At 45.2% G+C, this 13356-nt stretch overlaps 1 protein-coding gene across 4 annotated transcripts in view; it reads left to right on the forward strand.

The window, feature by feature from the left end:
* Positions 1-13356, forward strand: part of LRRC72 (leucine rich repeat containing 72) — a 108569-nt gene that overhangs the window by 75051 nt on the left and 20162 nt on the right. For all 4 annotated transcript variants that reach the window (XM_030550702.1, XM_030550701.1, XM_030550700.1 and 1 more), the window contains exons 4-5: positions 1257-1338; positions 3069-3182. In XM_030550702.1, the coding sequence (XP_030406562.1) occupies positions 1257-1338; positions 3069-3182 (196 nt within the window). The remainder of the gene's footprint in view (positions 1-1256; positions 1339-3068; positions 3183-13356) is intronic.

The following is a 13356-nucleotide window of genomic DNA, read 5'->3' on the forward strand; positions in this document are numbered from 1 at the left end:
TAAACAGTAACAAAGACTAAATTAAAAACAATGAGGAGTACTTGTGGCACTTTAGAGACTAACAAATTTATTTGGGCATAAGCTTTCATGGGCTAAAACCCACTTCATTAGATGCATGGAGTGGAAAATACAGAGTCAGCTGTAAATACACAGCACATGAAAAGATGGGAGTTACCTTACCAAGTCGGGGGTCAGTGCTAACAAGCCAATTCAATGAAGGTGGAAGTGGGCTGTTCTCAACAGTTGACAAGAAGGGGTATTGCTGCCAACAGCAGCAAAGAAATAAGGGTGGCAATACCATACCATGCTACCCTTAGTTCTGCACTGCTGCTGGCGATGGTGTTGCCTTCAGAGCTGGGCACCCAGCCACCAGCCACCACTCTCCACTCTGCCTTCAGAGCAGCTGCGGGTCTCTGGCTGCCCAGCTCTGAAGGCAGTGCAGGTGTAAGGGTGGCACTACCATGACACACCTACAATAGGCTTGTGACCCCCCTAGTTTGAGAAATGCTGTGGAGAAATCATACATTTTTCATGAGTTGGTTACAGCATAAGTAGCAAATTTGGCATTTATACCTGCAAAAAATGTGTGATTTCTCTGTGATTTAAGTAGACCCTTACTTATATGGAAAAAATAAGAATTCTCATAGACTGAGATTTCATCAGAGGATAACACAGTTGACTCTCGAGGTTGCTATACTTACAGGTTTTGCTATAATTATAACCTGTGTGGGTTTGGAAGCCTAACTAAATTTTGAATGTTTTCAGGAAACCTAGAACAAATACATGCTCCCTCAAATCAGTTGGTGCTGGTGTAATTTTTAATTTGGATGTTGAGTTTATTCTAAGGATATTACCTTTGAGAATATTCTTAAATCAACACAGATATGTTATGTATTCTGAGAGGAGATTCTTCTCACAATACGAATATTTCAACTGAACAAAACTTCCTGATAGCTAGGAAGGTTTAATTGAACACCAGTAATTTTCAGTGAAAATGTGTTCCAACATACAAAATCTAAATCATGGAATCAGAAGGTCTATAAGGATTTTCTATGAGGTTATTCTATATGTATTTATTACACATAATGAATATTATTGACAAGTTTTCAGCTCTCAAAGAAGTCCTAAAACAAGGGACCATGTTCACTGAAACAAGAACAAATACTTCTTTAAAAATATACAATATATTAATATATAGTTCTCCAAAATTAAAATTTGACTGACAGATACCTATTTCCCTGATTCTCATATTTCAGATCCAGAAGCTAACATTCTTGATCAATAATTATCGCTTGACAGAACTCTACCTCAACAATAATGAGCTCATAGATATAGCAGGTATTGTCTTACATTTTAAACTTTAGAGCAAAAATGTGAAGTTCTTTTCTGTGTATCAGCAAGCTAAGTGAGTTTGATTTAGGTGGTCTGTAGTCAGTGACTGACCGATAGTAGCTGAAAATAACATCCCCCAGTTTATAACAGCATACAGATGCCCCCCGACTTACGCAATCGTTCCATTCCGGAAAGCCTTGCCTAACTCAAATTTTGCATAAGTCGGAAACATATACCTGTACGTTAAGCAAAAATTTCCGCAACTTGAAAATCCTATCTCTGGCGTATGGAACTTTTTCCGTAAGTGCAAATTTGCATAAGTCGGGTCTTGGGTAACCTGGGGAGCGTCTGTATACAAAAATGATGTTTTAGGAACATGATTTATTACACTACGCTTGACTTGTTATATAGTGATATTTAGGGTCAGATTCTACCATGATGTAAGTGGGTGCCGCTTCAGTCAGGGATAAATTTGCCCCTTACTCTGTAATTGTTGTTATTAATTGGCTATTTTAAAATGTTAACAGTAGTGTAGTGGGGTGTTGAGGGGTTTGGAGTATGGGAGGGGGCTCTGGGCTGAGGAAGAGGTTTGGGTTGTGGGAGGGGGTGAGGCTGGAAATAAGGGGTTCAGGGTGCAGGAGGGGGCTCCAGGCTGGGGCAGAGAGTTGGAGTGCAGGAGGTGAGTGCTCCAGCTTCGGATTTGGGCTCTGGGATGAGGCCTGGGATGAGAGTTTTGGGGTCCAAGGGGGGATTCCAGGCTAGGGAAGGGGGTTGGAGTGTGGAAGGGGGTGCAGGCTCTGCTTGGCTCCCCAGAAGTGGCTGGCATGTCTGACTCCTAGGCAGAGTCATGGCCAGGTAGCTGTGGGCGCTGCCTCTGCCCACAGGTCCCACCTCCGTAGCTCCCATTGTCTGCGGTTCCCAGTCAATGGGAGCTGTGGAGCCGGTGCTCGGAAAGGGGGCAGCGTGAAGCGCCACTTAGCCATGCCTCCGCCTAGGAGCCAAGGGACATGTCGCCGCTTCTGGGAGCCATGCAGAGCCAGGTAGGGAGACTTCCAGCCTTGCACCAACCGCACTTTTAATGGCCTGGTCAGTGGTGTTGAGCGGAACCGCCAGGGTCCCTTTTTGACTGGGTGTTCCAATAAAAAATTAGACATCTGGAAACCCCAGTGAGGGGAGTGACATAATCTGAGTAGGCAAGTGAGTGACTGGTGGTGACTTTTTTTTTTTAATGTAAGATTATTTGAGGTGGAGCTAATGTTCCTGAGGGAATGGAGTTTAAATTGGTTAATATGGGGCCTGTGAGGCAGAGGTGGTAATTGGGAAGGGTGAAGCCGGTATGATAGGATGGGGATGATAGATGATCCAAGATTATTGTGGTTATCAGGGGAAGGAGGAGGCAGTAGAGGTTGGATGTAGATTTTTGGAGGTGAGGTTAGGGAGAGAAGTAGGGGAGCAGAGATGGGAAAGAAAGAGATGAAGATGCAAATGCTGTGAATAGAAAAGAGGAAATAAGGGATGCAAAATTTCTAGGATGAGGTAGAGGAGGAGGAAAGACAAGGAGTAGAGTTGCTGAAACAGAGGATGAGTACAGTCAGCATGAGAACTGTTGTATGTAGTGGTAGGAGTGGATGGATAATTAGGATGGCAAACTAAATGTGTAGCATAGCAAAACAAATTAGCAAGTCTAGGTAGTCTACTATGGTGAGAATCATTTATTATAATACATTTTATTTCAGGTGCTCTGAAACATTTGCATGCATTGCAGATCTTGTTGCTTCACAACAACCAGCTGAAAAACCTTGACACAACAGTGAAGGAACTAAAGGGAATGATAAGTCTGCAGACCCTCAGTAATGTATCACTTTTTATTATGCATAGCTGCAAAAAGTAACATTGGAAATTAGAGAAAAACAGACATTTTTGTAAGTAGGAATGGAACTAAATCATTCAGATGTCCAAGTTATTTTCCTCCCTTTTCTCCAAAGTAAATGGATTCTCACATACAATAATAATATTTTTTTTTAAATTAAGCATACCAATATCTGTTTAACTAGTGTAGGCATTTTGATTACTGTGTGGAGTAAGTGGTAAATGAAATAACTATAGTCGCTGAAATTTCAAATGAACATGAACAAGACAGTGCTGGCGCCACTAAGTTGTACTGTGTGAAGTAGCCTCCAGGGAAGTATGATTATATGCTATTAACCTATTGAAAATGAAAGTATAAGCAATCTTTCTCCATCTTTCCTAAAGGAATGTGCTCATAGATCATACCAAGCTCTCAGAACTTTAAGAAACAGGAAACTAATTTCATGTCTTAGTAACCTAATTAATGGAGATGTATAATATAATCAGCCCCTAGTTTATGCATTCAAAAACCTGGATGTTTGATGGCAAGAAATAAAAAGATGACTTGAAAAGTACATTTTTAAATTGAACCTGAAACTGAGCCAAGAACTGAATAACAAGTCAAGTGTTATAAAGACAACATACCAATCAAATTATTGTAAGTTATTCCATTATGTGTAAAATCTAAAAATAGACCTCTAAAAATGAAGTTGTTTGAAATGATTAGACAAAATTTGGACAGACATCCCATTTCTCAGTGGTCCTGTCAGGGCCGTCCTTAGGATTTATGGTGCCCTAGCCAGGATTATTAAACTGGTGCCCCTGTGCCTGGCTTGATCTGAGCAACACAAACATAAGCTTACAGTATTGGAAAACTTGCCACATGCATGTTATTAAAACCAGTTTAACGTAGTGAAGCCACTGTAATGCTGATGGACTAGCACTGAAGAAGTAGCACTATAGAAAAAATTCTGATTTGACAGAATGATGCAAATAATATAATTTTTTTAAATTTGTCAACATATTATTGGAAATTTCTATGAAGAGATATTGAAACAAGGATTAGTTTTTAATTAAAAGCAATCTTTCTAGCTTTTTGGGCTGCAAAATCAGTAAAAATGTCATCGTATGACAAAGACAAAGTGATGTCTTGTTCGATTGCAAGAATAGCAAGACCAGTCAAATGTTCCTGACTCATTGTAGAGCGGAGATAGTTTTTAATGAGCTTTAGTTTTGAGAAAGTCTGTTCTCCTGATGCTCCTGCAACACGAATTGTCAGTAGAATACGAGTGGCAATATACACATTAGGATATATATATATCAACAAGTTTGCTGGTATGAATAAACTGTACAATGTCCATCACTGATTTTGCATGTGGCAACATTGATGACAGTGTACTCAATTCTTCGTACAGTTCAAGTCCATTTAAATCAAAACTATCACTGTGCTTCAGGAGGCTCTCTAGGTTCTTGCACTTTGTCATTAGTTGCTCTTGTTTTCTTATTTCGTTGAATTTAGTCCCGCTCAGCCTGCTGCCAGCTGAGTGAATGGAACCCCAGGCCGACAGTGGGTTGAGTGGCTCAGCCGGGGTCTCAGCCGCTGGCCTGCTTAGCCCGCTGCCAGCCTGGGGTTCCTTGGGGGTCCCCAGGCCAGCAGCGGCTGCTGAGGGGGGCCGGAGGCCGGGACCCCAGCTGGCAATGGGGCAGCAGCCGGAACCCCAGAGCATCAAAAATCAGCTGGCATGCCACCTTTGGCACGTGTGCCATAGGTTGCCAACCTCTGCTCTATACCAGTGGCTCCCAAACGGGGGTTCGCGAACCCCTGGAGGTTTGCAGAACGTTACAGGGGATTTGCCAGAAAAATTTCACTAATGGCGGCTAAAGGACCCCGGGCATTGGAGACAGAAGGTGGGACCCGGTTGCAGGGCAGACACCCCGAGCCCCAGGGAGAGCGGGGCTGGGCAGTTTGGGCTGGCAGCCCGAGTCCCGGCGGTCAGCAAGGGAGCCGGCACCTGAACTCCAGTGCTCTGTGCGGGGCTGGCTGCCCGAATAACAGGAAGAGTGGGGCTGGGCAGTTGGGGCTGGCAGACTGAGCCCTGCCCCCATCAGTGGGGGAGCCGGCAGCCCGAACCCCAGCCTGAGCCCCAAGAAGAGTGGGGCGGGCAGTTGGGGCATCCATCACACTGAGGAAATTTAAACTTAAATCCCTGAAAATATTCATTTTTAGGAGGGGGTTCATGACACTTCACAATTTAGTGAAAGGGGTTTGCGGGCTGTTAAAGTTTGGGAACCCCTGCTCTATACACTAGTAAGGAGATGAGCATCTTACAGTTGTTGGAGGGCTCTGTTTAGCAGTAACAGGGCTATAGGAAAATCAGTCAACATTTTTTGTTTTTCTGATGAAAACTGGCCCACTCCCTTCCCCCTACCAAACTTGTCACAAATAATTGTCAACAACTTAATTTTCTGTTTTTTGGCTAAGATATTGATTTTTTTTAATTGAAATTGAATTCAGGATTGTTAGCAAGCATTTTTGGCAAACAAATTTGTTAAATGACAATCTAAATGGCAACACAGCACTGCTTTCATGCTTGGCTCACCCCCCAGCCTGCTGGTCCAACAGCTGAAGTAGAGGAGGAGATAGGTGGAAAACTGCAGGTCTCCAAAATTCACCTCTTAGGGTGCAGAGTGGCAGCAGCAGCAATAAACCCTCAGGTCCGATCACATGCCAATAGGCACTTCAGCCAGCCCAATGGACCATGGTGAAGTTAGCATAGCATCTGATCTCGGGGGGATGGGCTCCCCAGCTAGGGTGACCAGATCTAGAAGTCCTGATTTTATAGGGCCAGTCCCGATATTTGGGGCTGTCTTATATAGGCACCAGAGCCTATATAAGAAAAAGACCCCAAAATTGGGACTGTCCCTATAAAAGTGGGACATCTGCTCACCCTGCCCCAACCCCCTGTCCTGATTTTTTGCACATGCTATCTGGCTATCCCATAGCCCACCTGTGCGACCATTCCAATCCTGGCTGCCTGCCAAGGAAGTGAGTTACTTTCACTTTCCTTCTTCAGCAGGCAGCCAGGGAGTGGAGGGGGGAGAGAGGGGTGCTCCGTGGGAGGAGGGAGAAAGGTGGGGTGCTCCATGGGGCAGGGGGAGAAGGATGGATGTTATGGGGGACAACAAAGGATACTGCCAGAGCCGCTGAGCCTGCCTCACTTCAAACTGGGGGAAAGAGTCACACTCACAGGTGAGTTCCTTCCCCCACCCCTTCCCAGAGACACCAGCAGCCAATCCCCTTCCTCAGACTGTGCTGCATTCAGCTCTCTCTAGGACCCAGCAGCCCTGCTTTCACATGCTCCACTGCTTCCCATCTGTCTGGCAGAGCAGTGCCCCCAGACCTAGTGGTGCCCTAGGCAGCTGCCTATTCTGCCTATGGCTAAGGACGGCCCTGGGTCCTGCAACTCGGATTTAGTGTTACAGCGAAAGCAATTAACAGGAAGCTTTAATAAGCACAAACAGTTTGCTTCACAGTATTGTGAAATAAACAGTAATAGCAAGAATTCAAAGCAGTGTTCTAATGCTGAACTGGTGCATACATCAGTTATAATGACATGGTAATGTAGTTCCCATTGGTCCAACCACTAGCAAATAAAAATAAAAGATAGAACACTCCAGTTTGCTCTGATACAAAATTTTATTCTCATTTATGGATTCAGGAAAAAAGTCCATTTTATAGGGGAACATATTATTGCACTATGCAGTATATACTCACTGGACTGTATAACCCATACAAGAAATTGGCAATTCCTTTCAGTCAAGAATTTATATTAAGGTTATAATGAGGTCTTATATTACGAAGACTATTATTTTAATAAAGTACAGTATACGACCCTTCATTATCACATTAGAAGAAAATGACTGTCAAACAAATGAACAAGAGTACATTTTTAAGCAGTATCCTTACTTCATAAATAATATTGGTTTGCTTACTTGCTAATTTGCAGTGTTCAGAAATTTGAACTGAGCCTACCAGCCTTTAGTGTGAATTAGCCAGATTCTGTGGCTATCCTTTATCAAATATTATTCTTATTCCTAAAGATTACTTTAGGAATAAGAAGATACCTGTTGTAGCTAGATGGTTCTATTTTATTGTTGGATAGTCCAATTAAAAATAAAATGTACTCAGCACCCTTCAGTGTAACATCTGGACATGTAACATATAACATCAATTTAATATTAAACATTCATGAGGGGATTATTATTTGAGCAGCCTAATAAACCGTTATTGTTTATAGCCACATCAGTTGCCAAAGTATCCTACTTCCCTCCTTTAGGGCTTTTAGACACTGCCCTACATTGGACATGGTATGCAGCAGCCCTGCTGCAGCAGGAGTTCATGGGAAAAACTGTACCTCCTGAAGTTCACAGGCTGGCTTTCTTGCTAGTGCACCCTTTCAGAGGATGCAGCATGTGCAGTGGAGGGCCTGGTCATGGCCTCAGTTCATCCCCACCCATCTTTTTGGCATACAAACTCTTTGTGTTCCCTCCAGGGTTCTCCTGTGCCCGGGCAAGCCACAATCTGGCTTGGACTCAGTGAAAAAGACTGACTTAATAAATGCACCTTTCTCTGTGCCGGAAGATCACCAGACTCAGGTTCTTGCAAACAGCAAGAAGCAATAAGTTCCATAAATATGAGTCCTCAACAGTATCCTGCTGCTACTGCTAACTAAGTGTTTTTTCTTCTTTTCTGTAGCCTATAGGCTCCAGCCAAGATAAGTTTCCCATTGTGCTACATTCTAAATGAACAAGGTAGACAAGAATGGGGAAAAAGAAAGTATTATCCCTAATTTATGGATGGGGAACTGAACCATAGAGATTAAAGGCCCGTGGCCACAACGAAATTGTGTAGTGGAGCCAAGGAACTGAACCTAAATCTCTTATACAATGCTACCATGCTGATGGACAGAGCACCTAGAGAGATTTATTTTTGGAACTGACAGCTGTTCTCAAACAAGATTACAGGACCCAGAGGGACCATATTGGTGGCTGGGTGGTGAGGAAAGTGCCTAAGTGTCTTTCATAAATGGGAATTAGATACTTAGCTGTCATTTGTGCATTTGAAAATCTCCCTTTCTGAAGCCCCACTCCATTCCAAAATCATATTACATCAAATCCAAAATGAAACCAAATTTTCCTAAGGTTAGGTGCTTCTAAGATTCCCTTCCTAAAGACCTATCTTTCCCAAACAGTAGCATTCATTTTATTCACTAGTGTAGGCTTATGAGCTGTATATAGTGTTTTAGAATGTACCGACTGAACTCTGCAGCAGTAAGAATGGAACTCTTTCTATTACTGCCATCTTGTGGTTCTCCTAATACAATTAAATGCAGTGATTTAAAAATAAAAGATTCTGATCTAAAAATCACTTTATCAGGAGCATAAGAAGAATGCAGATATTTCACAAAGCTCTTTCTCCCCCCTTCCCCCGACACACATATTTTAAACAGCCATTTCCAGCATGGAGAAGAACAATTATCCATTCCCATATCCTCCCTATATCAATGGGCCCCTAAAACACAACTGGCCAGTAACATCTTTCTGTAACAGGCCTGCACAACTCATAAAGTGGCGAGGGTCACATTGCTCCAAAGAAAACAGCTGAGGGCCGAAACCTCCCGGCCCCGCAGAAACACCCTGACCCAGGGCCGCCCAGCCCTGCGGAAACAAACCCTCCTTCCCCAGTGCTGCCCCACCAAAACAGCTGTGGGCCAAAAAGGAAGTTGGGGGATGGGGAGGTAATACTTTATTTTAAATCAGCCAGGGGCTCCCAGCTGAAGAGGTGGCTGGTAGCTCTCACGGTCAAATTAAAGGGCCCGGGGCTCCGGCGGCTGGGGGAACCTGGCAGGGCTGCTCTAGGTTTTTTGCTGCCCCAAGCAAAAACAAAATTTGGCTGCCCCCGGTCCCAGCTCTGGCCTCCCCTCTGTATCCCCCTGCTGCCCCAGTCCTGGGCTCTCCCCCCACCCACCCACACATACACCCTGCCGCCCCAGCGCTGGGCTTCTCCCTTTCCTCCCCACCAGTGCCCTCCCTCCACCCCGCTGCTGCCCCAGCCCTGGGCTCCCCCCAACCAGTGCCACCCCCACACCTGCCGCCCCAGCCCTGGGTCACTGGTAATGCTCCCAGGGTGGGTCATTCAGCAGGAATTTTGGATGTGCACAGAACACAGACAGGATTGGTTCCCATATGGTTACAGAGCTGCAGTAAAGTGGAACAATTTTCAGCTTGTGTGATTGGAGGATATCTGGATGCATATTATAAGACTGTCCTCCATAAATGAGGAAAAGTTGAGGTTCCTTTATTATTCTTTTGTTCCACTCTTTCCTTCTATAGGGAATTTGCCAATGCAATATCACTGTCTTCCTTTTAAACAAACAAAAAGGCAGTGGCAGTTGAAAATAGCAATTCCAGTCCTAATAAGCATTTCTTGCTCAATTTTATCCTACTTTTTCTACAGCAAGTTGCAGTGGCTCAGTATATTTAATTTGGGAGAGATGAAGTAACAGCTGCCCAAACTGAGCTTGAGCACTCCTGAATTTTGAGGTGTTCAAATCTGGAAGGCAGGTGCTGTGGGGATGTGGGGAGCTGTGGCTCCGCGGGGAGAGCATGGCAGCAACGTGTCTGGAGCTGCCCGGAGCCAGACACGCTGGTCTGAGTGGCACGGTAAGGGGGCTGGGGGTTGGGGAAGGGGTAGGGGGTTCTGGAGGGCAGTCAAGGGACAGGGAGCAGGGGGGGTTGGATGGGGCAGAGGTTCAGGGGGGCATTCAGGGGACAGGCAGCAGTTGGATAGGCATGGGAGTCCCAGGGGTTTATCAGGGGACAGGTAGGGGGTGGGGTCCTGGGGGGAAGTTGGGGGAGGTCTCAGGAGGGGGCAGTTGGGGACAAGGAGAAGGAAGGCTTAAATAGGGGCTGGGGTCCCAAGGGGCAGTTAGGGGCAGGGGTCAATTGGGGGACAAGGAGCAGTGGCATTTAGATGGGGGTGGGGTCCTGGGAGAGGGGTATCAGGGGACAAGGACCAGCAGTGCTTAGATAGGGGGTAGGGGTCCTGGGGGGCAGTTGGGGCAGGGGTCCAGGGAGGGGGCAATCAGCGACTGCGGACAGGATTCAAAGGGCTCTGGGGTGCCCACAGCCGTGGGGAGCTCTGAGCCCTTTAAATCCCAGCCGCGGCCAGGATTCAAAGGGCTCTGGGCTGCCAGTCGCTGTGGGGAGCCCTGAGCCCTTTAAATCCCAGGTGGCCCCGCTGCCGGAGCCACAGCCGGGATTCAAAGGGCTCTGGTGTGCCCAAAGCCACTGGCAGCCATGAGCCCTTTAAATCCCAGCCGTGGCTGGGAATCTCTGCAGGCAGCCCAGAGCCCTCTGACTCCCAGCCGCAGCTGGGATTTAAAGGGCTCAGGGGGCTGCAGGCAGCGCAGAGCCCTTTGATTCTCGGCCGCAGTTGAGATTTAAAGGGCTCTGGGCTCCCCGCTGCTGCGAGCAGCACAGAGCCCTTTGATACCCTACCACTGTCGGGATTCAAAGGGCTCTGGGCTGCCCGCAGAGCACTGTGTGCGGGGGATTTAGAATCCCCGCCGCAGGCCGCACAGTGAGGCTCCAGGGGCCGCATGTTGTGCAGGCCTGTTCTATAACATAAGAGAGTGTCTCTTCACCAGTCCTGTCTGGCAATTGCTTTATGCCCTGAGGAAGAAGGATTAACATTTTATAACTTTCTAACCTGTGTAGAATATCAGATATTCTACACAGAGATTCTGTGTTTATTCAGTTAAGTGAATAATCCTTTATGAATCTCACTAAACTGTTTGCTTCAATATCTTATCCCTCTTTCCATAACCTTATCCTTTCTCTCCATAACCACTGAAGTTGCATAATCCACAGGAGTTGTTTCAGCCTTAGGGTATGTCTACACTGATGTGCATTCCTGAGTGCTGAATTATATTCATGCAGGCATGAACCAGGCAAATCTGCCCCGAGAGTCCACATTTGCGGTGCTGGACATTGTACAACAGTATGTACCTGCATTCATACTGCTGCTCTAGATACAGGAGTTTAGCACTACCATGTCAGGGTTCATATCCCAAGGTTCTTTGTGACATACAGAGGCACTTTAAGAACTAATGTGTGGTGTGTTGTTGGACTGGAATATATATTTTCCTGGACCCCTGCACAGAAAACAATTTCCCCCACTTTCACATGTGTGCCGATGGCACTTCCAGATTATGTGGCCCCTGACCTCTATCCTTGCAGAACTGGATGGAAGTCATGGATTCATTGAATGAGCTGGTCCTACTCTTGCTCCTTATTGCAAGAGAAATATTGCAAGAGATAGGCACTCACTAAGACACTGGATAGCCTTTTGACAGCATTTTCTGACTCACTGAAGACAACAGGCCATGAGGAATGAGGGCAGTTGATTTATGGCAGGCTGGACAGATCTGATGAAAGCTGCTATTGCTACGGAATACCCTTTGGTTTATTGTCACTTCTGGTATAGGAGAACATGGTGTGGTTTGATCACATCGTTTTGCAGACTTGGGACAATGCAGCAGTGGCTCCAGGTCTTCATGAGGAAACAGACCTTCATAGAGCTGTGTGAGGAGCTTGCACCAACCGTCCAGCATCAGAACACTCAATTGAGGGAGTCATAATAATACAAAAGTTTGTCACTATTGCCCTATCCAGACAGCTACACTATCCCGGACAGCTACAGGTCTCTAACAAATCACTTTGGAGTTGGAAACTTAACTGTTGGGTTCATGGTAGTTGAGGTTTGTGAGGCCATTAGCACTGTCTTTTACCTCTGGTGATTGGCATAAGAAACATGCCTGAAATAATAGCTAGTTTTCAGAGGATGAGTCTCCCATTCTGTGCTGGGACCATAAATGGCACTGGTGCTCATAGTTCACCCACCAGAAGGGGCAAATTAGTATGAGGACTGCAGAGGATAATATTCCACTGTTATGCAAGACTTGGTGGACCACAGAGACAAGTTCTTCAACACCAGCATGGAAAGTATAGGAAACATTTGTGGCATTAGGCTGAAGAGATCTGGCTTGTACCTGAAGGAGAAAGCAGGGACCTTAGTCCCCAGAAATGTTATGAATGGGGTATCTGTGCCAACTATTATTTTGGGGGTCCTGCATATGCACACCTGCTTTGGCTAATGAAACTGTACCCCAATGTCAGTGGCCCTGGAAGAAAGGAATTCAATTTCAGGTTCAGCAGCCGCAGCATTTGGTAGGCTCAAGGCTCGTTGGAGTTTCTTACAAATCCGTCTGGGTGCCAGACTGAAGATGACATCTCACTTGTGCAGCTGTTGTGGGCCACCTTTCAGTAAAACTAATGTAACCTTGCATGATGTTACATGTCAGCCTAGGTACAGACCACAAGTTCTGTTTGTGTGTTTTGAGTTTATGGCTGAAGGGTTGCTGTGTTTGTGCTTGTGACATTGCACACCTGTATAAAACCCATTGTTACAGGTTTTATTAAGGTTGAGGCTGGAGGGGACTGTGATTACTTGGGTTTCCACTAGGGCAGTCAAGTGATTAAAAAAATTAATCGCGATTAACCTCACTGCTAAATAATAACTGGATACCATGTATTTGAATATTTTTGAATGTTTTCCACATTTTCAAATATATTGATTTCAATTACAACACAGATTACAAAGTGTACAGTGCTCACTTTATTTTTATTTTTGATTACAAGTAATTTGAACTATATAAAAACAAAAGAAATAGTATTTTTCAATACACCTAATACAAGTACTGCAGTGCAATCTCTTTATCATGAAAGTTGAATTTACAAATGTAGAATTATATAAAAAACCTTGTATTCAAAAATAAAACTGTGTAAAATTTTAGAGCCTGCAAGTCCAGTCCTACTTCTTGTTCAGCCAATAGCTCAGACAAACAAGCTTGTTTACATTTGCAGAAGATAATGCTGCCTGCTTCTTGTTTACAATGTCACCTGAAAGTGAGAACAGGCATTCACGTGGCACTGTGTAGCGGTATGGACCCCGCTCCTGCCCTGAAGGGCGTAAAACAGCCAGGAAGAGGACTGTGGCAGGGAAAAGCCAAGCTGACTGGGGAAGTGGCTGCAGCTGGGGCTGTGCCCCAAACT

The sequence above is a fragment of the Gopherus evgoodei genome, chromosome 2 (assembly GCF_007399415.2).
Source record: "Gopherus evgoodei ecotype Sinaloan lineage chromosome 2, rGopEvg1_v1.p, whole genome shotgun sequence".
NCBI lineage: Eukaryota > Metazoa > Chordata > Testudines > Testudinidae > Gopherus > Gopherus evgoodei.